At 33.9% G+C, this 23,501-nt stretch overlaps 3 protein-coding genes across 6 annotated transcripts; 1 reads left to right on the top strand and 2 right to left on the bottom strand.

Moving 5' to 3' along the window:
* Positions 1 to 2,960: 2,960 nt before the first annotated feature.
* LOC100305442 (protein kinase family protein) lies at positions 2,961 to 7,283 on the bottom strand. Its single transcript, NM_001349645.1, has 7 exons — positions 6,476 to 7,283; positions 4,820 to 4,924; positions 4,583 to 4,705; positions 3,954 to 4,124; positions 3,728 to 3,857; positions 3,426 to 3,635; positions 2,961 to 3,335 (listed from the first exon to the last, which is right to left on the bottom strand). Exons 1-7 carry the CDS (start codon positions 6,985 to 6,987, stop codon positions 3,219 to 3,221), a joined length of 1,368 nt encoding a protein of 455 aa, NP_001336574.1. The 5' UTR covers positions 6,988 to 7,283; the 3' UTR covers positions 2,961 to 3,218.
* Positions 7,284 to 14,197: 6,914 nt separating this feature from the next.
* Positions 14,198 to 17,882, top strand: LOC100793732 (BTB/POZ domain-containing protein At3g05675). The gene is made up of 2 exons (XM_003537828.5): positions 14,198 to 15,563; positions 17,385 to 17,882. The coding sequence occupies exons 1-2, from the start codon at positions 14,367 to 14,369 to the stop codon at positions 17,667 to 17,669; spliced, it is 1,482 nt and encodes a 493-aa protein (XP_003537876.1). The 5' UTR covers positions 14,198 to 14,366; the 3' UTR covers positions 17,670 to 17,882.
* Positions 17,883 to 19,803: 1,921 nt separating this feature from the next.
* On the bottom strand, positions 19,804 to 23,022 carry LOC100796176 (uncharacterized). 4 transcript variants are annotated; one of them, NM_001255013.2, is made up of 4 exons: positions 22,591 to 22,755; positions 22,117 to 22,207; positions 20,933 to 21,764; positions 19,804 to 20,425 (listed from the first exon to the last, which is right to left on the bottom strand). In NM_001255013.2, the coding sequence occupies exons 3-4, from the start codon at positions 21,629 to 21,631 to the stop codon at positions 20,198 to 20,200; spliced, it is 927 nt and encodes a 308-aa protein (NP_001241942.2). In that variant the 5' UTR covers positions 21,632 to 21,764; positions 22,117 to 22,207; positions 22,591 to 22,755; the 3' UTR covers positions 19,804 to 20,197. The 4 variants fall into 4 exon arrangements, with proteins under 4 accessions (NP_001241942.2, NP_001349123.1, XP_006590321.1 ...); NM_001362194.1 differs by lacking the exon at positions 22,117 to 22,207; XM_006590258.4 differs by having other exon boundaries at positions 19,932 to 20,425; positions 22,117 to 23,022.
* Between the last annotated feature and the right edge of the window lie 479 nt (positions 23,023 to 23,501).

Here is a 23,501-nt window from a genome sequence, read left to right as displayed (position 1 = left end):
ATAATCATAAACCGAAAAGGGTAATAACACTTTCTATTTCTATTAGTATAACTACTCATTGCTAATTATTAATTATTAATCTCAGGTGTCACTTTTAATTAATGGATGTGGTATATAATTTTGTAATTTTTAATAAATTTTAATTTGATAATTATATTGGAAAATATGTTGATAATACTCTTCTATTAAATAAGTATTAACATTTGATAACACGTTTTTTAATTTATCTTATTTAATACACTTTATTTTGGATTAAATTTTATTGAAAATCATAAAATTATGAGTGAGCTGAATAAGAAATAATAATCACAAAATTTATAATTCTTAAAGAATTTTAACTACTACTAATAAAAAAAAGTATGTTGATTAAAAAATACTCCTATCGTCCTATGTTACTAAAATTTCTTTCTCTTATAATGCATGTGCTCTATTAAGATTAGGCAATTGGGCTCTTGTACTGGGTGTGAGTAATTGACTTGAACATTAGAAGCTATCAATGTAAGTTTTTTTTTTCAACTTGACATTACGTGATTTTGGAAGAAAATGAAAGCATGCAAGTAAACACGAATCCTATGCACATTTTACGAACAAAAAAAAATAAAATGGATGAATAATATATTATCTATTATTAATATATACCACATCACAAAAAAAATAACATTTAAAAAATATATAATTAATTACAGTTCTGCTATTATCTTTTGATCTTGTGCTCCTAAACTGAAAAGAGTATGCATAAGAGAATGTTTGAATTTTCTTGACGTGGGTTATTAGTTTATTAATTGTGAATGTTTTCTTTGTGTAAACAAGAGGCTGATTGCTTCACTATTTTACTTGAGTTTTGAAGAACATGCTTAAAATTGTCAGTGAGCTGTTGAGTACAAATTGGGCTTGTAAAGTGGTAATGCCTGAGCTGGAGGCACTAATGTAGGTCTTGATCGGACAATGACAAATCATAAATGGGCTCTACGTTAGTAATTAAGCTACACAAATGAGAGTGTAATTTACTGTTAATTTAAATTAAAATGTCGTATGAATTTCACTCGTGTACTTCAAGAGTTTTTTTAAAAAATTATTTTCACTTTAGAAATGTCTTAATCACATGATGAAGTTCATTGGAAGTTATTTTAATTTGGAAACGAATCCTAACTTCTTGGTTACGAGATTAAGCTTTTCAAATTGCTCAATTGAAATATAACTTGCAAGTTACAATACTTGAAGTGGTCAAGTGGGTGTTTGATTTTGTCAGAAATGATTTGCAACACTTGAAATTAGACGAAGTAATTTCATTCCGTGTATTTTTAACTCATCTAAAGTGAAATTATAATAGATAGGGGTAGAAAAAATACAAAAGCAAACAATCACGAAATGAATGTGTTTACATTAGGTGTTCACTTGAGCATATTTTTATTTCTACTTAAGGAGCATATTTCTTCTTCTATCAAAATTCACAATATGTACGGATTAAATGACAAAGTACTTGTTTGGTTTTGCATTTTAACCTATGTTTGGTTACACGCTGATTATGTACGTTTATGCTAAATTTTCATGTCAAAAACACATAAGCTGTGCTTATAGGCTTATACCTAGCTTCAGCAGAGACACGTGAGGTGGCATGAGACAGAAAATCAAACACAACACATAAGTAAACAATAAGACATAACTCAAACTGAAGCTACAATTGTACGTGGCTTCTGTCTCATCTCTCTTATATGAAGTGGTTTAGGCAATGAGACGTGCATGAGGAACTTGAAAACAAGCACAAACTAAGATAAGTGTACTTTCTCTTTGATGGCGTTATGCAAATTATGTATTTCTAAGAGCCGTACTACAATATCACATTACAAACTAGTCATACTCGGTACTTGAAAGAAGATCAATACCTGCCCCGACAACTCATGCATTATGCAAGGGTAATAATTACTACGAACCAGAAACGCAATTCTTTTCCTCACATGAGCAACCTGCGACATGAATCATGCTAGCTGTGGCAGGGACACCGTGGAAGTTAAGGAATACCTCTGATTCGTAAATTGGGTTCAATATCAAACATAGCAGAGTCTCTCGTGTTGGAACTATCATAACATGTTGATATTTAAAAATAATTAAACAAGTCTCGTGTTTATGAGAAGAATCTTGAAGAAGTATGCAAGTTAATTAAAAATTGTTTTTAAGGCAGTGTGAGAATATAGGACTCGTGGCTGAAGGTTTAAATATGATAGATAATGGGGTTTTGCAAGATCTTGAACATGCCATCTTGGAGAATATTTGGTGGGAAGATTAATTCGCCAACAGGATGCTGTAATGATACCAACTTCCAAGCATGAAACAACGTAACCTTCAACATTTTTTTCTCAGGCCAATGGGGCACTATATTCGTTGTGAAGATGTGCAAAGTTTCACATTTTGTGTATTCTGTCAATGGGGGGCTGGAGAAATTAAGTAGTCCAAGACTACAACTTTTTCGTAGTTCCAATTAATCTTTATCCATTATGTGATATGTATTCAAGTAACCAAGTTTATAAATTTAAAAGAGAGAATAACAAAAAGAGAGAGAGCGAGCGAGAATAACACTGAACTGTGTTATATAGAAAAAATTAGTAGAGACCATGATTGGGACCGTGATATAGTCCAACCTCTTAATATTATTTTCAAATGGATTGAGGGATTGAATGCATGAGGAAACTGATACTCATATCCCTCCCAGACAATCAGAAAGTATAATCAATAACTGAATAAAGTATGTTTGAGTGAACATTCACAAAATTGATTTTAAATTAAATTAATTTTGAAATAAATAATTTATATTTAAATGTTCTTATCCTAAAAACAAGTTAATATAAAATTTTGAATCAAATACAAAGTTAACTAAAGTTGTTTCAACTAAAAATCAATTTTGAACCTATGTGATTTTCTACCTAAAATCATAATATTTCAGCCTGATTTTAAATGATCCTACATGAATACAAACATGCACTTAAGTTCCTTGAATGTATCCACAAGCAGACAAAAATTGACAAATAGTGAGGTGCGTATTTACAAGCCATGCTCTTCTCGGTTCCAAGATAATGCAATACAACAAAATGGTGTTGAAACCTGAAGGAAAAAGCTACAACGTATAAGATATGCACAGAGACTCAAAACTCGTTCATAACATCACGAAAATCCTTATACAAATAGATTGATCCCCAAAGTTGCATGACCAACATTACAAACAATTATCTCCATCTTGATTTTTCTACGGTTTCTGCATGCTTTGGTGGTGGATAAGGAACTTTAATGGAAACGTCCGCATGAGAAGGCACAGGATCTTTCTCTCTAACTGAACGTAGCTCCTGTTTAACAACTTAAAGTCAGTCATTTAAGGAAGATGAAATGGTATTTTGTGAGAAACTGAGAAGGAGTGGATGAAGTGTAGTACTTACAGAACGAAAGGGGAAATCATCTGTCTCAAGCATATGAATAATTTGACCCATCTTTGGTCGCTTTACGACATCCATGTCTATACAGCGCAGACAAATCAATAAAACTCTCTTCAAAGATCTTGGAGGGGGAGGAATCTCAATTAAAGGATCAACTAGCTCCTCACTGCGACGACTTGCTACCATTGCCTTAAACCAATCTACCAAATTCATCTGAGGCACATCAACAAAAACATAGTTAAGACTTCATGATGGTGTTTCTTATGGAATGAACTAATGAAAACATTGACAAAACCCAGAATCACCTCTCCAGGTGGTCTTGAATAATCAATGGGGCTTCTTCCTGTGATTATCTCCATGAGAAGAACTCCAAAGCTATATACATCACTGCGCTCATTAAGCATACCCGAGCTTGCATACTCAGGTGCAACGTATCTGCAGAAAAATAGTGGTAGGAAATCAGAAGATAATTATCATCCATAGAAGATGAAAAGTAGTAATGACATAGATACTTGAGAAAGAACAAATTACCCAAATGTTCCCATTACACGCGTAGTCACGTGTGTTTTCTCAGATCCTAAGAGCTTGGCTAGTCCAAAATCTGATACTTTGGCATTCCAGTTTTTATCCAAAAGAATGTTACTGGATTTTATATCCCGGTGCACAACTTTGGGTTCTAAACCTTCATGCAGATAGGCTAGCCTGTTTCATAATGTAGAAACATTAATTGTTGAGATAGAATCATTAAGATAACATAAACTGGAACAATCATGGATACAGTCTACAGAGCATGATAACATTAGTCAGAGAAAGACAAAGACATAGCACATAAACATCTCACTTGACGAGCATTATAAATATAAGAAAAATATTAACATCAACCTCTATGGTTGAATCTATGCATTAAAAATGGTATGCTTTTATTGAAAGAGAGAAGTTTTTCAATAAAAAAAATTATCATTTTTAAATACTTAAAACTAAATCAGTCCTAAACTGGTGTTAACAAAACAGTAAATATAATATAATACGAAATATAAATATAAATACAAATATATAATACATTTAGAGCAAATTGATGTGATCCTTTGCAGGGACAGGTATCCCAATAAATATAAGTAAATCACAGTAAAAGGAGAAAGGAAACTTAATGAACTACACACCCTTTTGCAGTCCCAATAGCAATTCTCATTCGAATATCCCATGTCAAGGGGCTAACTGGTCCTACATCACCATGCAGCCATTGTTCCAAGTTTCCGTTGTCAACATACTCATAAACAAGCATCCTGAATGAAAATAAAAGTGTCATTAAAAAAAAAATTACAGGAATTCTGAACTTTTATCGTCTGAAAAACATTTATGTCAAAAGAATAACGGCCATGTAAACAGAACAACCATACCTTCGAGCACCTTCTGCACAATATCCTACCAAACGAACCAAATTCTTATGCCTTACTTTTCCAATAGCTTCAACCTCCACCTTAAACTCCTTCTCAGCTTGACCCCTAGTTAATTATGTACAATAATGCGCATGAATTTTCAATAAGATGGGGATATGACAGAAAGGTTTTACACTAAATTAGCATACTAAAGATGCAGCAGCATTGCATTCTTGAGAGAAATTTAATTGAATCGAGAAACAAGCCTCTAGCACAATGTTGTTCGAATGGAGTAATTTATTATGGAAAAGTCAAATATTTAGATAGAGACAACTTTAATTTTAAGTGACAATGTTAAGAAATTGTTGAATGAATGGAGTAGTATGAAGTTGCCGTTAGTTCTCTATGAATTTGCATAGCACGTCACAAATCCCGAAACGCATAATGTGATTGGTTCATGTAACTTATACGAAGTCAAAGTAATTATTTTTCCCTGCTTAAATTAAAGTTTTTGGGGGATTAAGCTACTATCTTAAGTAAAGAAAAAGAACACAGTAATTATATAGGAACAACATAATAAATAAAGCAAAAAGTAAAAGTAGAGAGAAAAGTGGCATACTAACATTATTACCCAACCTAAAATAAAATAAAATAAAAATAATAAACAAAAGTAGAAGAGAAGCAAATGATCATTATTATAGAGGTTTAGAACGCCTAAATGATGAGGAATCATTATTAGTAGTATTTTTAAACTCTCTTAAATAACGTTAAAAAGTAAACAGTTGTTTCTCAAAAGCAAAATAATCCGCCACCAAACACGCATCACTTTTCTTGAGACAATTCAAAACAAACTCAATGCACATTTCCCCGGTAAAGGCTATGTTTGGATATTTTGCGAATTGAATTGCACATTTTTTAATTCTTAGGGGGGGAAAATGAAGAATGTGTTAGTATTTTAGAAATAAAAGTGTTTTTGAACTTCTCAAACTTGCATCCAAACATGTACTAATTCATTTAGATTAGAAACAAGTTTGAGGAAACAGGAGTGGGGTTGCAAAAAGTGCAGCTCATTCATAGGCATAGAAAACGAAGAAAGAAACAAGAGTTTCTCAAAACATTGTCGCCGTACATACATATTTTAAAATAAACAAATAGAATAAAATAACAAATCATCATCCCCAGACTCCAGTATAGGCATTGCTTTTTCACTTACAAAATCCCTAATCTAATAAAATTTATATAAGTAATATTTCCAAGTGTTGAATACTTACTCCTGAATATTTAAGTTCAGAGACTAATCGCAAAGATTCTTCAATTTTTGAAGAACTTCTGAACACGATTTATAATATATTAAGAACCATTTACAAATTTTTATTTATATTTTTACTTTAAGATTCAGTTAAAAGAATAAGTAATACTTCAAAATTGGAGTACTTTATGCCATATAAAAAAAAAAAAAAAAGTAATACTTTTGAGTTTTGAGGGATGAAATTAGAGGTTTATGCCAAAGGAATATATTTGCAGAAATAGAAGGGTGGTCCAAAATTGTTCCAGGAATCCTAGGAGAGTAAAAAATTCAAGAAGAAAAAAAGATGCTAATTAAGAAGTCAAATTGAGATATAAAAAAATTAAAGAGAATAGAGAAAGTTTGGATTGGAGTTTTGGAATGTGACATACTTGTTGTTGAGAAGATTCTTGACAGCCACGACGGAAGCATCGTGCAGAACACCTCTGTAGACAACGCCATAGCCTCCTTCCCCAATAACATTCCCTTCCGAGAACCCGCGCGTGGCGAGCTCCACTTCCCTAATACTGTACCAGCGGCCCCACCCTATATCAGGATCCTCCACCGACACTTGGTTGCTGCGCTGGTGGCCCCCACCACCAATTTCAACCTTGATCTCCGACTCCTTCTTCTTCGGATCATCACCGTCCACGTCAACGGCAATGGCCGTGGTGGCAGGGGTGAGATCCGAGGCCCTGACCATGGTGATCTCCTTCGAAACCAGAGGGATGCTACCTGAGCTGTGCTTGGTGGCCAGGTTCCGCTTCTTGCAGCTACGGCTACCTCGGAAGCAGAGGAAGAAGATCAGAAGCAGAATCACCAGCGAGAAGACGACTAGAATAGCTACTAAAGCAAGAAGCTTCAAACTCACACTTGGCCCTGACTCTGTCATTGCTGTGGGCATGTGATGACTACTTGTTTTTCTGTTAGAGGCTATGTTACTAACAGCGATTGCTTACTGGGATGACATGGTTGAAAAAATAGGACAAGTTATTATTATAGGCATTGAAAAGAAGGGGAACAGAGGCCAGCGTTGGCGTTGAGAAGAGTGGAAAGTGGGGTTTCAACGGATACACACAAACGAAAGTTGTTTTCTGGGATGGGACTGGGGCCATATTTACCAGAATGCCATTTGCTCTCTCTCTCTCTCTCTCTCTCTTTCACTGCCTCTGTCTGTGTGCTGGATCCTCTTACTTACGCTCACCAGAGATTGTGTTGGGTAATTAGGAGGCTTCATTATTACGTGATTTCAAATTAATTACTGTTATTATGACATACACACACGCTTTATTATTTTTTTAATTTGGCGTTTTATGAAACAACTTAATCATGTCAACAACTGCGAATTACTAGCTTATCTCTTGTATTAATAGTAGTAATTAATAATAGAATAGAATATTGTACAATCAACGTGATTTTAATGTATGAGTATTTAATTTAATACTTCTTCCCTTCCCATTCCTATTGATAATAGATAAAAAAAAAATAAACGAGAAAAAATAATATTTAAATTGTTAATTTGTTTTTTTCAAAAAGAATGTTTCATGGACTTGCGAGTTTCTTAAAGAGGTTACATGTCCTATTGATAATAAATAAAAAACAAGAAAAACATTGATAAAACAAATAGTATTTAAATTGTTAATTTGTTTTTTATTTTCAATACGAGTGTTTAATGGACTTGCAAGTTTCTTAAAGGGGTTAGATGACAAACCTAGAGAGAAAGAGATTCAAAGGGAGACAAACCAAGAGGTTGAAGTTGGAATTCAAGAGCTAACCCTATTACGTCTCCGTAATTTAATTTATTCCGTGCTTTAATATTTCGGACTTTGAATTGTAGCTAATGAACTACTTGCTTGGAGCATAATCACCCCCATTATTATCAATAGCTCGCAATTGGATTTATGTATGTGTCAAATTGACTAGATCGTGATTCCCCGTGAATGTGATTATCAAACGTAACCTAACTCACCACCAAACGATTTTTTAATTGGATGCAATATTCTCTTGCTTGACAATTAATTTCACCAACATATAATAAACTCCACCCCATCATGAAAATAAACACGAAATTTTCGGATTTTGCCCATTTAACTATTAGTGTAAGATTTTTTGTATGGTAATATGACATTTATAAGAATTAATGGATCTCGTTTTAAACATAAAAAATACTCAGGTTGTTGGAGTGTTATTAATCAATCCCATCAAAATTTAACGGATTGGGTTTGTCTAATTTTTCTTAGACATTTAATTCAATCTGATTATAAACGAATCTTGGTTAAGCAGATTTAAATATTTAAAAATGATTTTATATTTTGTAGAAATTAAATTTTTAGAACAATAATTTTTTTTACTTAGAATTTTGTGAATATATAATAACTAAATATACTCAAAATAAATTGAATTGTAATAATATTTGACTAATATAATTAATGATTTCAATAGTAATGTGTTATTTTTATTTTAGATAAAAATAAAATATTGATTAGCATAAAAAACATAAACAAAATCAAGATATGAATAAAAAAACATAAATTATTTTTTTAATAATTTAATAAAATATATGAGCTAAAAAATAATATTTATTTGTATTTAATAATTAATGTATATATAATAATAAAATTAATTATATGATTTGAGTTGGATTAAAAAAAAGTAAAACCAATTATTTAATTTAAATATGATCAGGTCTTAATGGAATTGAATCTCCAAATCCAAACACTTAAAAGACTTAATTTAATATTATTAGATTTAGTTGAACGAAACTCATAAATAGTCCTAAGTGTTGTACGTTTTTATCAGTTTTAATTGTGGGGGTGGAGGAGTTGCAAATTTAGACTATTTGAAGGAGTTATTTATTTTCTGAGAGATAAAAATAGTAATGAATAAATAGATGATATGATTGTAGATTGTATAGTGTATAGTACACTTGTAGTGCAACCAAGCTAGCTAAGGCAGCCGTGTAGGTTGGGCAAGCAATTGCGTGTGACTCCAAATGAGATATAATAGCTTTTAAGTACGTGAAATATAAGACACTGATGCTGATTATTCAATGTATTTTTAAAACAAATTAAAATTTTAAATGCCAAGATCTATACTAGTCACTAGTATATACAGTATCAATTCGTCTATTGAGATAAAACAAAATTATCCCTCGTCTACTAATTCAAGATGGATCAACTTTCTTATTTTCCGGTGTCTCTTTTATACGCAAAAACAACTTTTAAAAGAAAATGTGCTAAAAAAAATGAGATTTTAGCATTTCTCAATATAACACGTTTGAAAAAGTGATCCACTTCTTTCGTGTAAAAGCTTACATGAAATTTATTTTGAACCATTTAAAAAATCTAATAAAGTTAAAATGTTGTTTTATACTACTACTAAACAATTATAAATAGGAAAGATCAAATTAAATAAGTTACAGTAATTCTTGCTCTATTCAATGAAATATTTGTTATATTGAAAGTTCTTAATATAAAAAATGTTGATGAATTAATATAGAATTGTTTCAGTTTGATTAATGATATATTGAGTTTAGCTAGAATTTGAATATGCAATTGTTGTAAGTACTAAATGATACATATAATTTGCGAAAAAAAAAATGAAAGTTTCTCTCTTATAAATTATCTATTGCAATATAAAAAATTTCCAGTCCTCGTTAGGTGCTAGTTCGTTAAGTGTCAACAAGATTTTGTGTACATTGCATGAAATGTTCTCTAGTCTCAATATATATAAAAATTATCTGGCCATATGTCACGTGTTGACTGAACAGTACTATTATTAATATTTTTTTTTTTTACTCTTTCTCTTTCTGTTTTTTTTTACTGTGTGTTTTTGTTGTTTTTTTTTTACTGCATGCTAGTATATATAAAATCTTGTATTAATTCATGATGATTTCATACGAATTTAATATATATTAAAATTAACATAATATAAACGTGTATATATATTCTTTAGAGAAGATAATATATATTTAAAACATATAAAAAAGAAGAATCCTTTAATTATTTATATTCTTATTATGAATAGTTATTTAATTTTGATAAAATTTATCACAAACAACAAATGTGGTATTATGATAATAAAATCATATTTTTTTTTATAAAATTATTAATAATAAAAAAATTGATACTATAAGTCAATCACTTATCATTTAAGAGATAATTTAAATTCTTTTTAAAAAGTGAGTTCTAAATAAATTTGTCCGAAAGTACATGGTTGAATGTGTAATTTTTTCTAGAAAAATCTTAAACTATTATTTTTTATCATTAAATATTAGTTTATTAGTTTTTTTTTATAAATATAGTGAAAAATTTAGACTTATGAACCCTCATTTTTCCTTCACCATTAAGTTTGTATTTTCAACCACCAAATCAATCTTATGTTTTCTGTTAAGTTATTATTATTGACAGTAAAATTATTATTTTCTTGAATTTGCCTTTGAGGGTAAAATAAATAATTATAATTATGAATGAGAAAATAAATAGTTATTATTATATATATAATAAATTTTTTAAAAAATAGTAAACATGTACTAATAAACAATTTTAATTTTTTTAAAAAAAGTATATTAAAAAAACTGTGTTTTTATATAATAAAATTTTATTAGAAAATTTTTGTTTTTATTTTCTTAACCAATATGTTAAGAACATTGCTTGACAATCATCTATTTTTTTATCAATTATAACTACATTAATCAATTAAATGAATTAGTTAATTCATCACCTCATAGTTCAATTAATAGCATTTTAACTGTCGTGATTATGATTGCTTATGTTTCTCATGCATTAGTTAACCGTGATTATTACTTATATTTTACTCTTCAAAAAAATGCAGTTAGATCTAACAAACCTTAAGTAAATGTTGTCCTTTTCAGTTTTAATTTCACGGACAATTAAAATTGGAACCATGTATCATCGTTACAACTATAATTTGCAGCATTTTAGACACTTTATAGGAACATATGATTTAACTATTGACTTCGAATATTTTTCGAAGTTGACTATTGAGTGTGATCGGAGACGGTGACTGAATGAGAAGTTGAGAACAAGATTCTCGCAGTTGCCCACTGTGGCATATATGCACCCGCATCCCAGGGTAGGGGACAAATAAAATTTAAAATCAGTGATATATATATATATATATATATATATATATATATATATATATATATATATATATATATATATATAGTAACATGAATTTGAATTAAGAATGCTATTCTTTCTGTCCAAGCATATATATCTGGTTTTTCTCTGGTGCAATTTCCTTTTCTTTTTAAACAATTGAAAGAAATTCACCAAACAGAGAGATGTTTAAGTTACAAAACATGAACTAAAGACAATAACTAATCCGATATGCATTTTAAAGTTGTTATAATCTTAATATTAACGTTATAACATTTGAATGTTTTGACACATATGCCAAATGCAATGATTCACAGCTTCTTCAGTGCATCGTGCATGTTTTCACTGTGTTGTTTTCCGATTATGGCGCATGTCGAGTACCATGTGCCAAATTGCCAATATTGTGATGGAAATTATTATCATTTTGACTATAGAAAGTTGAAACAATACAATTACGGTCCACCCAAACACACTGGCCGATCGAGGAAAATTTGAAGAGGAGCAAACCAAAAATTACGGGTCAACAAGATGAGTTTCATTTTTCCCCCAAATGTCGCCAGTGAAGCACATGTTTAGTTTAGTTTACGATTGGTTATTTTTTAAAAGTTTTCTTAATAAGAAGCTACCAAAAAAAATACTTAATAAAAACCAAACCAATCCAAACTCGTAAATACACTCAAATGAAAATAAATTATCTATAGCCTGAGTACGGTTTCTCGTTTTCTTGTGCATATGTTTCATTTTTTTTTTCCTTAGCAATTAAGTTAGTTTGGGGAAAGTAAAAACAAAACCTTGATGCTTATGGTTCTTAGATGAGAAGAAAGCATGACACTGACAACCTAATGGAGATTGAAACCTCGCAATCATGCTATCTCCGATCATTTCCTTCTATATTTTGTTGAGACAATATCTTGCGAAGATCTCAATCTTTAATTATTATTTTTTATAGAAAATCTCAATCTTTAATAAGTCATTGCACAATAATTGAATTATCTGTTTGTATGCTATTATAAATATTACAGTAAATCACCTACGTTTGAAAATCTAACAACCAATAGAAAAAGAATGAAAAGGTCTAGTAAAATTTGAAGAGTTTGAATGAGATTGTTCAATAGATATTTTATACTAAAAGATTTGATGGAATCCAACAAACTCCTTCTTAAAAACAAATCATTAAAATTTATATATTTTTGAATAACAAAATACTTTTTTCATAAGTTATAAAAAATATTAATTGAATATCACTGAATTTTGTTATTTTTCTTAAAAAAATCTTAAAAGTGTTAAGTTGAATACCACAACATTTATTTATATTATTTAAAAAATTTAATTGGATACCACCATTTTTTATATATAAAAAGAGTCTTTTAAAATCCTTTGAAATTTTAATCCAATACACCCTTCTAAGTTTGCCTTAGGGATTAAAATAAATAAATATAAATTATTTTTTAAAGGATTAATGTTAAAAGAAACCCTACAAACATTAAAAAAATATAATTAGCACGAATTATGCCGAAAACTAAGATCATCAGTTATTAATACTTGTTTATGTTTTGTTAATTTTTTTTAAAACTAAATGGAAAATTATTCCCATTATGTATGAATATACAATAGAAATAAGTTTCCTTCAAACAGGCGAGAATTGAAAAAAATGATGAAGGGAAGGAGACGATTCATTAGAGCATGGTGGGGGAGACAGTTTGGTGAAGAATAAGCAAACCATGAATAAGGGAATGTGCTTGTGAAAGAAGAGAAAAGGAGACAAATGGAGAGAAGAGAGACGCAGAAAAAAGGGGGTGTCATGATTCATGAAAGGAGGTGTGTGATGAAGGATAGAGAAAAAGAAAGACAAATGAAGAGAAGAGAGAAGAAGAAAAGGAGGTGTGTGGTTTAGGAAAGAGAATAATGTGGGAATGGGGTGAGAAGCAAAATAAAAGAGAATGGGGGAAAGGGGTGTGAAGGAAGAAATAGAATAAGAATTTTTATAGAAACAAAAACAAAATTGGGAGTGAGAAAATAAGAATGCATCGTGTGAAAATCAGGGCCCAAATTAGAAAGCTACGAACAGATCCACCAAGAAAACTGCAATATTTATGTTGCTATTAATTCACCAAGTTAGTGTGGACGCCTGGAGAAAGAACAAGGGACCCACTATCTGGGATATCGTTTTCTAGTTTTAGACGTGGCAGCACGTGATTGTTCCATTTGTTTATTTATAGAAAACAAGTGATGATGAGACACCATCCAGTGGATAAGATTTTTCTGATAGATAAAAACAAAAGACAGGTCCATTTCATCTTGATGAATAAATATTCATTAACTTCATCCTCATCCTAACTCACTCCTTCAAATTTTACTTTTTATTTTAGAGTGCCATAGTCACCGTGTCTCTCAGCTCATCAACAACAAGGTACATTTTATTCTACTTATTTTCACCCAATTTCTTACTCGGGTCTTAATATAAAAAAAAACTAACTTATTTTATTTCATATTATTATCTTTAAAATATTTTTCATTTAAGTAAACTTTTAATTTCAATAATTCTTTGTTATTCTTAATACCAAATTTCAATAATTTGGAAGTTATAAATTCTAGCATGCATTTACGTTTTACACAAGGATTTTTTGCTTTTGAATTTTTGGGGATTAATATTATACTTTAAATTAAATATTGTACGCACAAAAAATTTAAAATTAAAACATTCTTAGTTTCTTACACATATTTTTAACAGATAAACTTAATCTTTGTAAGACGAGGACAATCAAAGTGCCTTAATATGATAACAATCAGGATTGGGAAAATAATATAAATAATTTAAGAGTTCAATTAATTCGAATCGAGCATAGTATATTTATTTTTCACTAATAACATTTAAACTTGATTTTTTATATATCTAAAATAGAGCAAATTCTTATTAGTTTTTTTTTATGAAGTAGTAAATTCTTAGTTAGTTAGTTAAATCAAATGATAAAGATAAAGATAATCCGTTTTTAGAAGAATGATAAAAACGAAGAAAGAAAAATCTAAGACTATTTGAAGAAAGAAACGCTTCTCTCTCGAGCGTGATCGTGATCCGTTCCCTTCCAATTTTACCAAAATATTAAAGAAAAAACAAAATATACTATTTCATTTCCGTCCCCTTTCATTCTAATACATTCCAATGTTTCCCAGTGCCGGCGTTCCCAAGAAGCGGCAACGCACCACCGCCGCCAACCGTTCCTCCTCCACAGTTGGCACCATCTCCTCCCTCTCCGACGTAACCCTAATCGAAATCTCCCAAAACCCTCGACCTTCCTCTCCCATGACCGACGACCGCCCCTCTCCCGCGGCGGAAGACGCTCTCCATTATAACGACGCTTCCACCGCCGACGTCGTCCTCCGCCTCTTCATCGACGCTCCCTCTCCGCTCGATTCCGTTTCCAACTCCGACCACCACGTCTACCTCCACTCCGACGTCCTCCGCCGCTCCAAATACTTCTCCGCGCTCCTCTCCGACCGGTGGATCGGCCACGTCGCGCCGGAGCTCTCGTCCTCCTCCTCCTGCAACCGCGACCGCGACCTCGACCTCTTCCGCCTCAACCTCGGTGTGGCTCCCACCGGCGGCTCGATCCAATCGCATCTCACCGTCCTGGAGCTTCTCTACACGAACGACTTCGCCGCGGCGGTGGACTGCGCGTCGACGGCGCTGGATCTGTTACCGGTGGCGCTGGAGCTCCTTTTCGAAGATTGCGTGCGCTGGTGCGTGGATTTCCTCGAGGCGGTGCCGTGGACGGAGGAGGAAGAGAAGCGAGTGGTGAGATTAATCCCTTTCCTTAGAGAGGAAGAGTCGAAGGAACTCGTGGCTAGGGTTTGGCCTTCGGGAGAGGACTCATGCGAAGCGATGCTGCAAGGATTGATTTCCTCGGCGATGAACAGTTACGGCAACACGGCGTTCGTGAAGGCTTTCGTAGGGAAGATTCTTCGGGATCTGTCGTCGAGGGAGACGGCGAAGAGAGTGTTAGAGAAGGCGTTCGCGATGAGCTTGAAGACGGTGAAGGAGTCGTTGGAGGATTACTCGAGTCCGGTGTTCAGAGGGGATCACAATGAGACGGAGGCTATTCAGAGGCTGAATCTGCATAAGGCTTCCACCAATGGGAAGCATCTTCTGTGGCTTGTGGAGAGGATGATTGAGCTTAGGGTTGCCGATGTCGCCGTCAGGGAATGGAGCGAGCAAGCTGGCTTCACTGCTGATTTGCAGAGGGCGTTTCGTGATGATGCGTGGAGGAACATTGTGCCTGGCCTTCCTGCTGTTATTCTCAGGTGTACGTGTAGGCTCGCCAACGCTGTCTCTGCTGGCACCATTCTCGCTTCTAGACAGGTAATGCTTCATCTTCATTTTGAAAACTGAACTTTATTATTGAACCCTCTGGAACTCTTTAGCTGATCCAAATTTATTAGGCTTGAGGCTGGAAGGAAGTCTGTGTACCCTCCCAAACACTATTTAGTATTTACTGCATGCATGTTTGCGTTTGAAATGAATTGAACTGCCTCTGCCTGATGCTATAATATGTAGCTTCTGTGTTTTTTTCTTCCTTTGGCGCGGAAAACACCAAAGCAAAACATGCTTAGCCGATGTAGAGTTCAGTCTTTGGCCGAGGAAGTTCTACAAGGTCAGGTGGCCACCAAGCTCGATTAGTAACAGACGACTATATTGGTAGTTGTCGTAAGCTTTGACGGTCGAGGGCTAAGGGGAAGGAAAGGATCACACTAAGACATCCCCCCCAACCCCCACACCACCCACACGATGACAAGTAAATGCTTGGTAGGCATGGCACAAACACTCGAAACTGCAGGGACCCGCTCATACCTGCCCCAATTTTGAAGGAAAAAATCCCTTTGTCTGGGTCCATGCTCAGGTTTTCCCTGTTTTCTCGAACTAGGATCGGGGATATTGATATACCCACCCCGAACCCGACCCGATAGCTTAAAATTATTAAATCACCCTTACTAAACAAAATACCTTATTGTATTGCCATTGGGTTTAGGGTTACTAAATCATATTACTGTAATACGCCTATCCCCCAATCTGCCCCAAGTCTCACTGTAGCAGCTGCTGCACTATCTCTCTGAGTGCATCACTCTCATTTCATTGTCAGTGCCACTGCTGGTCTCTCATCTCATTGTCTCTCTTGCCGCCATGCACTCTTTAGGTTATCACAAGGTCTCCAATGCATTCACTAGGGTCTGCATCTTTCACTGTGAATCTCATCCTTTCTCTAACTCAATCCCTCTGCATTCATCTCTTCCTTTACCTCATATTTCATTTTTTCCCCCATTCAGCACGATGAATGGTGTCTTTAGATGTCATACTCATAAATGTTGGCGTGGTGTGGTACATGCATTAAATTTGACCATCTTTTCTTTTTCTATACAAATTTATTCGTTGTTACATGGTTTATTGTATTAAGATGCACAAGTTGATCAATTCGGTAACCAGCATCTCCCCAGAGCAGTATCCTTTACTTTTCCTGTGTAAACAATCTTGATTCACTGTCCCAAGTTGTTGCTGATGTGAATATGCCGCAATCAGGGGGTGGATCAAGAATGGGGTGGTATGTGGAAACCCAATCCCATCCGAATGGGGTCAGGGTGTGGCATCAAATTTCAGTTCCATTGGGGATTGAGGGCATTTTGGTGTTGGGGAGTTGGGGGCAGGAAGGAAAACCCATCCCTGCCCTGCCCCGCCCTGCCCCATTGATGTTACAAACAATTTGCTTTCTTGAGTGTCATTCTCCATCAAAAATTAGAATTTCACTTTGGTAACTAGCACAGATCTTAAATGCCAACCTTTATTGGGTAAGTTAATGAGATGAAACTTTAATCAGAGAATTATTTTTAAGGAACTGCACTTAAGGTTTGTCCAAAATCCAAATACCGCAGCACCGTGCCTCTGCATTTGTTATTTTGAATAAAAGGTTTTAATTGCGATAATAAATTTGATGTTTCCTTTCCATTTAGATTGATTTTAATCACATTGCATATACCTTTTCCTCAGATATTCTTGTTAAATTTCCTAATATTACATGTTCTAATTTGATATGGTATTATATGGGTACCTTTTTCTAATTCTATTTGTCTATTTGAACGCCTTCATACCTATAATACTGCATATTCATGCCTTTTTCGTTGCTCTGTTCAGGTGAGAAGGAAGCTTGTAGAAGATTGGTTGCCGGTTTTGGTTGTATGCAAAGATAATGTTTCACCAATATCACCCAGCAACAAATCGTTGTATCTGGAACTGGAAGAAACATTCTTGCGAATCATCTCCACATTGCCTATGTCAGATGCTCAAGAATTGTTGCAGCAGTGCCTCAGCTTTTCAACCCGAAATGTTGAAGATTGTCCTCATTTGGTTACTGCATTCAACACCTGGTTCCGCCGAGCAGCCCGACCCCTCAAACCAGATTCTCTCTTTGATCAATGAGATGTCTGTTCGTTCTGTTGCGCCTTTCTTGGGTCGCATATTGTCAAATATTGTGCATATGTAAATACTATGTTCAGAAAGTTTAAGTTTAACATTGTACATATAAATCGAAACTAAGTCTTGTCTTCTAGGACAAACCAGCCAAAATACAGTCCTTGTCTTGAGGCCTATAATGGGTTCCTTGGAATGCAAGATTTTCAGTTCTAAGTTTTAGTTCGTCGTTGCATAATTTCCTGTGGGTGAAACGGTGCTTAAGAAATTTTTGGTCAAAATAAAGATACCAGCCTTGATTTGACCTGTTGCAAAAAAATAAATAAATAAATTCGTGACTTAAAATACAATTACAATGTTCCAAATTTACGAACTTAATATGGATTTGATATTTAACATAAAAATTAACTACATTCCAAAAATTTCTTAGCTGAATTATTATTATTATTGCAGAACTTATTTATGATTCAGGATATTCATAAAGGAATTGGCAGCGGTGTGTGGACTGTGGATGCAAGTCCTTATGAAGCTTATCAATTTCAGGCATCTCAGTCACACAGTCAGTTTAAGATATTTGAGTTTCCTCTTGACTTTTAATTTAGTGCCTTAATGGCAGATACTTTATTTATTTTCTTAGAGGATTTTAGTGTTGTTTTGTTTTGTTTATGGCGTAGCCCTTCCCTTCAACAAATAATAATATAAAGTATCCGAAAGTATTAGCGTAATTGATTAACAAGTAATATTTGACCTTGAAGTTTAAATTAAAGAAAGAGATAGAGAAAATATAATACTTGATTCAATGTTATATAATATTTAGTCCTGCATTTTTTAGCACTCCATTAACTTTATAGCTCAACAAAACAGAATGAAAGTTTTAATAACATGAGTTCATTTGGAAAAAAAAAAAAAAAAAACTCGAAGGCAAAAGTAGAATTCAGATGTCCAAAGCTAAATGGACGAGGGTTTTTTTTTCTTTGTTGGAATGCTCGAAGAAATTGTCAATAAAATGATATGTTTGGAGGTTTTATAGTTAACACATGAAGAAAATATGGTGACCTCTTAGATAGCCGATCCTAGGCAAAATATACGCATGCATACATCTTGTTTTTCTATCATTAGGGCCAAAATTTATAAAATAGGAAATCAAGGTAGTCATTTTTCTTTAGTTGGAACAATGTACTAAATTACACACATTCTTTTTTTTAATATTCTTTGCAAATACTCTTTGAAATCATGTTCAACTTTCATTTCAGAGACTCTCATTAGTCTTTATTTTTTAGGTCGAATTACTGTATTGAATTGATTTTCAATGCTTTGCTTGAAAATTTAAACAACAAAGTGAGGATTGCTATTTAATATTATCGTCAAAAATCTAGTTTAATATTTTGCACACCAACTAGAGTTTTGATCACATTAAAATTGAAGCTTTAACTTATCTCATACCTCAATTAAAATCCATAGCATTGCTAGTTCCAACAAAAAGAACTCACTAGTGATTTTGATTTAAGTCTCCACGAACATCAAATTTATGTCAGCTGCTTAAAATCATGACGGAAAGTCGCCTATTCGAAAAATTCCACCGTCAACCGTTTATTAAATAATACAAGGTTGGCACCGAGTTCACTTTTGAAGTATCATTAGCATCTAATTTTGAAGTACTACTACTGATGCTAATCACAATTTTGAAGTATCATTAACATCTAACTAATTACTTTGTGGCTCTGCCAAAGCATTCTTAAGATCCTTTCTTAGGCTGCACCTAATTTCATTCATATGTTTAACCTAGGAATACAATTATAACTCGGTCACATGCTGTTTTGAAACCCAATTCAACTTTCACAACAAAAAAAAAGTTCCCAACAACAGAAATCAGTTAGGAGATGAGGTTGAATGTTTGATCCGCATAGCCAATCAACATGCATGCCTACCGCATGAAGAGTGGTCACTTTTTTGCGTCAACCTCACTATGCTTAGATTGTAAGGTACCAACTAATTTGGCCCGGGAATAAGGAAAAGATCACAATTCCATGAAGTACCTTATACAACAAACCAGCCAGCCAGGCAGACCAGTAAACTCCTCTTGTACTTGCACCATTTAACCAATAAATGAATATGAAACACAATTGTCATAAAAGAAAATACATTTTTTTAATACCATAGATACATTTTGGGACTAGTTTCTTATTACTTTGTTGAAGGAGGATTATTACGATCAATAGGAAAGTCAAAACTAAACTAATCATGCTTTCACCAGTTCAACACCTTAATAAGTAGGGCAAATAATTCAAAAACTTCTTAGTTCTTGCTGTTTTACTTAAGAAGTTAAGATCATACCTCGCATAGAATGGCACTAAAAATAAACTATATTACATACAGCAAAAAAAAAAAACCCTCCACTCAGATGGACAAGATATTTAACCTGTTGTCTTTGGATCAAGACTCAAGAGGGAGATGGACAAAAATAAGGTTAGCTGTCTTTGGATTAAGAGGGAGATGAACAAAAAGCAGAGAGTTTTAAGCTTAAATAGAAGCCCCGATCAGAACAGCCGTCTTCTAAAGTGGCTAGTGGTGCCTTGGTAGGTTTTAACAAGCAGGCCAACTCCAATGCCAATGCCAAGACAAACACTAAGTCCAATACCAACACCGACCCTAACACCGGCATTGAACCATGAAAGTTCTCCATCTTCGCCATCGGCATATGCTGTTCCTGGGTAGAGGCTATTATAATCTTCATCTTCATGTTTGTCGTAAAGGTAATCTGGGGCCTGCAGGATTGGCATGTAAATATTAAGAATGATGGTCTATAATTTGTGAAAAAAAGGGTATGTAATGCTGATTAGCAAATTACAAGTGCTCAAGGGGGGGACCAAACTTAAATGAAGAACTGGACATTAATTGTATCCTTTTCTTGACAGCTAGCTATCCATAAAAAACAATACACAAGTGAACAAAATAATTTTAGGACAGAAAGTAAAACGTCGGACACAGATCAAAGGTTATTCAGTTGTACTTGTATCATAGTTATATTATGTATGTCCCATCTGCTAGTCTGAGAGGTCCCGATATCCATCAGATACAAATGCTTATGTCTGTTAAACAATCTCAATTTTCAAATGACTCAACTGCAAGTGCATTAAGGCAGTAAAAGCAAAGTCAGACATCGCAAAAACAGGCCTAAAAGGCATGAAGTTAACTCGACCGATGAACTGACATAGCAAAAGAGGATAATATAAGAAGCACACCAAAAACATTGCTGAACAAGCACTAATTACCTGCAAAGCATGGGCTGAAGAAATATCTTTCCCATTTTCACTGGCCTCATGCTCTGGAATTGCATCCAATACTCCCTTCTTTGTATGCTTTTTCTGAGAAAGCTGCAAGGTTTTTGTCAAGATAATTGGAGTACTCGAGAAGGAGCCGGCAATGTAGACCTCAATTGTTGGGAGACTTGAGTCTGGCAACAGCAATTGTTTCCCCTTAAAGAAGCTGGTGCCTGGAATTATATATGACTCACAGTTCATGTTCCACCTTTGTCCATTATAACTTGATTCCCCAACAACACCATTGGTATTACACAATTCTAAAGCACCGGAAAGCAGCAGAACATCTTTATCAAACACCTCGAACTTGACACTACCACTCATCCTTATGCTATCAGTGCTTACAAATGTCACTTCTTCTGATTTTCTATCTACCCTGTCTCTCTTGAGAAGGGTTGACATCCCATCAGAATATATACTAGTACGAACGCCATTAATTTCAAGAAGAGTGTCAGGATTCAAAGGAACATGATTCAGTGTAAGAGATCCAGGAGTGGAATCATCAAGCTCACACTTGCACACTCTTACATAAAACACCTTTATGTCCAGCCAAGGTAATGACCCCTTCAAGGAGGGTTGATAAGAATGCCTTGCAACAGAGTAACCATTCTCAGTTGGTCCATTTCCATTTGCCTTATAAGAATTCTCCATGGCCAGACCACACAGTCTAAGTCTCCTTTTCACTCAAACTCTTTCATTTCAATTGGACCAATAACTTGTGCCAACAAAACAGCAAGCACCGAAGCCAGAAGCAACGACTCGAATTCAATTCACAGAAGAAAATCTGGACATATGGGGGACAAAAAAAGGCAACCATTTATACATCAGCATGACAAAGGGGAAGGTGATTGAATCTAACATAAAGGACATAACTCCCTCACTAACCTTAGGCCTCATCTAGATTCGTAAATGAAACAAAATACAAAAATATAAAATTAGCAATCAAATACTAAAATGAAACAAGCCTAGTTCCACTTAAAAGAAGACGCAGAATCCAGTTGAGGAAGATACAGAAGATGGCACTCAATAAGATAAGATAACCGTAGAGAGAGAATGAATTCAGGAAACCAAAAGATAATAGATGAATCGAAGAAACAAAGAATAATAAAAATAATAATAATAATAAAGGTCCGAACCTGAAGAAAGAAGAGACAAAAAGAGGATAAGAGGGAGTGAAGGAGATAAATTTAGAAAGTCCTCGAATATATCAAAAGTCTGTGGCTAAATCTGCAGAAAAAGCCGTGTCTCTTTCTGTAATCCGATTGATACCCCCATTTTTCTTAATTGAACAGTAAATTACACCATACCGAAGACAATCCACCAATTTGCCGAAGAAAAACAAGAAATTTAAGTGTTTAAACACACACATGCAGTGAAGCAAATGGATCAAGCAACATAACTAATCACCGGAGAAAACAAAGAAAAAAAAACGCAAAGCAAAATGAATGAATCTGCTATGTAGAGAGTTTAAGACAAAATAGCCGGCTAAAAAAGACAGGAAGAGGACAAAAGCATCACTAGCAGGAACCATGCATTGATGCAAACACATCACCGAAACCGGAAACGCATTATTTATTTAACGCCCAACCCAACCACCACACCGCACTCACCACAAATATCTTCTACTTTGCCGAAAAGAAAAATAGAGGAAACAAAAGAAAGCTTTTTTGGCTCACACCCAGAATCGGTGCCAATCTATCAGAGCTGAGAGACCAGACCAAAGCAGGAACAACCCCAGATTCTGCAGAGAATCAAATGGGTTCTTCTCAGTTTATGGAATTGAGAAGTGTTGGATATTGTTATTTTAATGGAGGAAGTGGGGTCCATCTGTATGTGATATTCTCAAGATCTTATCCACAGAGAGAGAGAGAGAGAGAGAATGTATTAACCAATTATGGAGATTTAGGGGGTTGGTCTGTGAATTGTTGAATTGAAAAGGACGTAAAATGTGATCTGTTTCATAGGTTCGTTGGTTCGCTGGCATGCTCTCTCTCCCTGTCTTCGCTGTAGGGAGATGGATTGGAATGGGTGGATTTCTTGCCAAGTTAGAATTAGAAGCACACACTTGTTTTATTTATTTATTTTCATTTTCATTAAAGAGGTCCAAGTACGCTAAATTACAGACAGGTGTCCAGTGGAGATTTTTTCAAAGGAAATATGAAATCAATATATTGAGCTACACGCGGTGTCATTGACAAATAACAATTACAATATCTCAAAAGCTTCCACAAAGATCCAAATAATCTTCGGACAACACTTTAAAACAAAAAGTAGTAAAGTAATTTATTCGTTGGAGATCTAGACCTAACGGCTGCTTGCATAATTGGACCACGGTGAAGAATGAATTTATTCACTAAACGGATTTAGATTTAGGTGTAGTTACTCAAGCAAATTTATGGAGAAAACTGTACGTTCGGATAATTTAATCCCTCCTCATGCCTAGTATAATAAATAGTTTTTAATACAATGTTAACAGTTATGACCGCTAATTTAGCAAAATTAGTCAAAAGTAAATCATTTG

Source organism: Glycine max, chromosome 11 (assembly GCF_000004515.6).
Source record: "Glycine max cultivar Williams 82 chromosome 11, Glycine_max_v4.0, whole genome shotgun sequence".
Taxonomy (NCBI): Eukaryota; Viridiplantae; Streptophyta; class Magnoliopsida; order Fabales; family Fabaceae; genus Glycine; species Glycine max.
This window is presented reverse-complemented; position numbering and strand designations above follow the sequence as displayed.

Excerpts from the sequence above, each read along its gene's own strand:
- LOC100305442 (NM_001349645.1), bottom strand. The coding sequence starts at position 6,987 with ATGCCCACAGCAATGACAGAGTCAGGGCCAAGTGTGAGTTTGAAGCTT. Across the intron at positions 4,706-4,819 it reads TGTGCAGAAGGTGCTCGAAG|GATGCTTGTTTATGAGTATG; the intron begins GTATGGTTGTTC and ends ATTTTCATTCAG. Across the intron at positions 4,125-4,582 it reads GCTATTGGGACTGCAAAAGG|GCTAGCCTATCTGCATGAAG; the intron begins GTGTGTAGTTCA and ends ATTATGAAACAG.
- LOC100793732 (XM_003537828.5), top strand. The coding sequence starts at position 14,367 with ATGTTTCCCAGTGCCGGCGTTCCCAAGAAGCGGCAACGCACCACCGCC. Across the intron at positions 15,564-17,384 it reads CCATTCTCGCTTCTAGACAG|GTGAGAAGGAAGCTTGTAGA; the intron begins GTAATGCTTCAT and ends TGCTCTGTTCAG.
- LOC100796176 (XM_006590258.4), bottom strand. The coding sequence starts at position 21,631 with ATGGAGAATTCTTATAAGGCAAATGGAAATGGACCAACTGAGAATGGT. Across the intron at positions 20,426-20,932 it reads CTTCAGCCCATGCTTTGCAG|GCCCCAGATTACCTTTACGA; the intron begins GTAATTAGTGCT and ends CCAATCCTGCAG.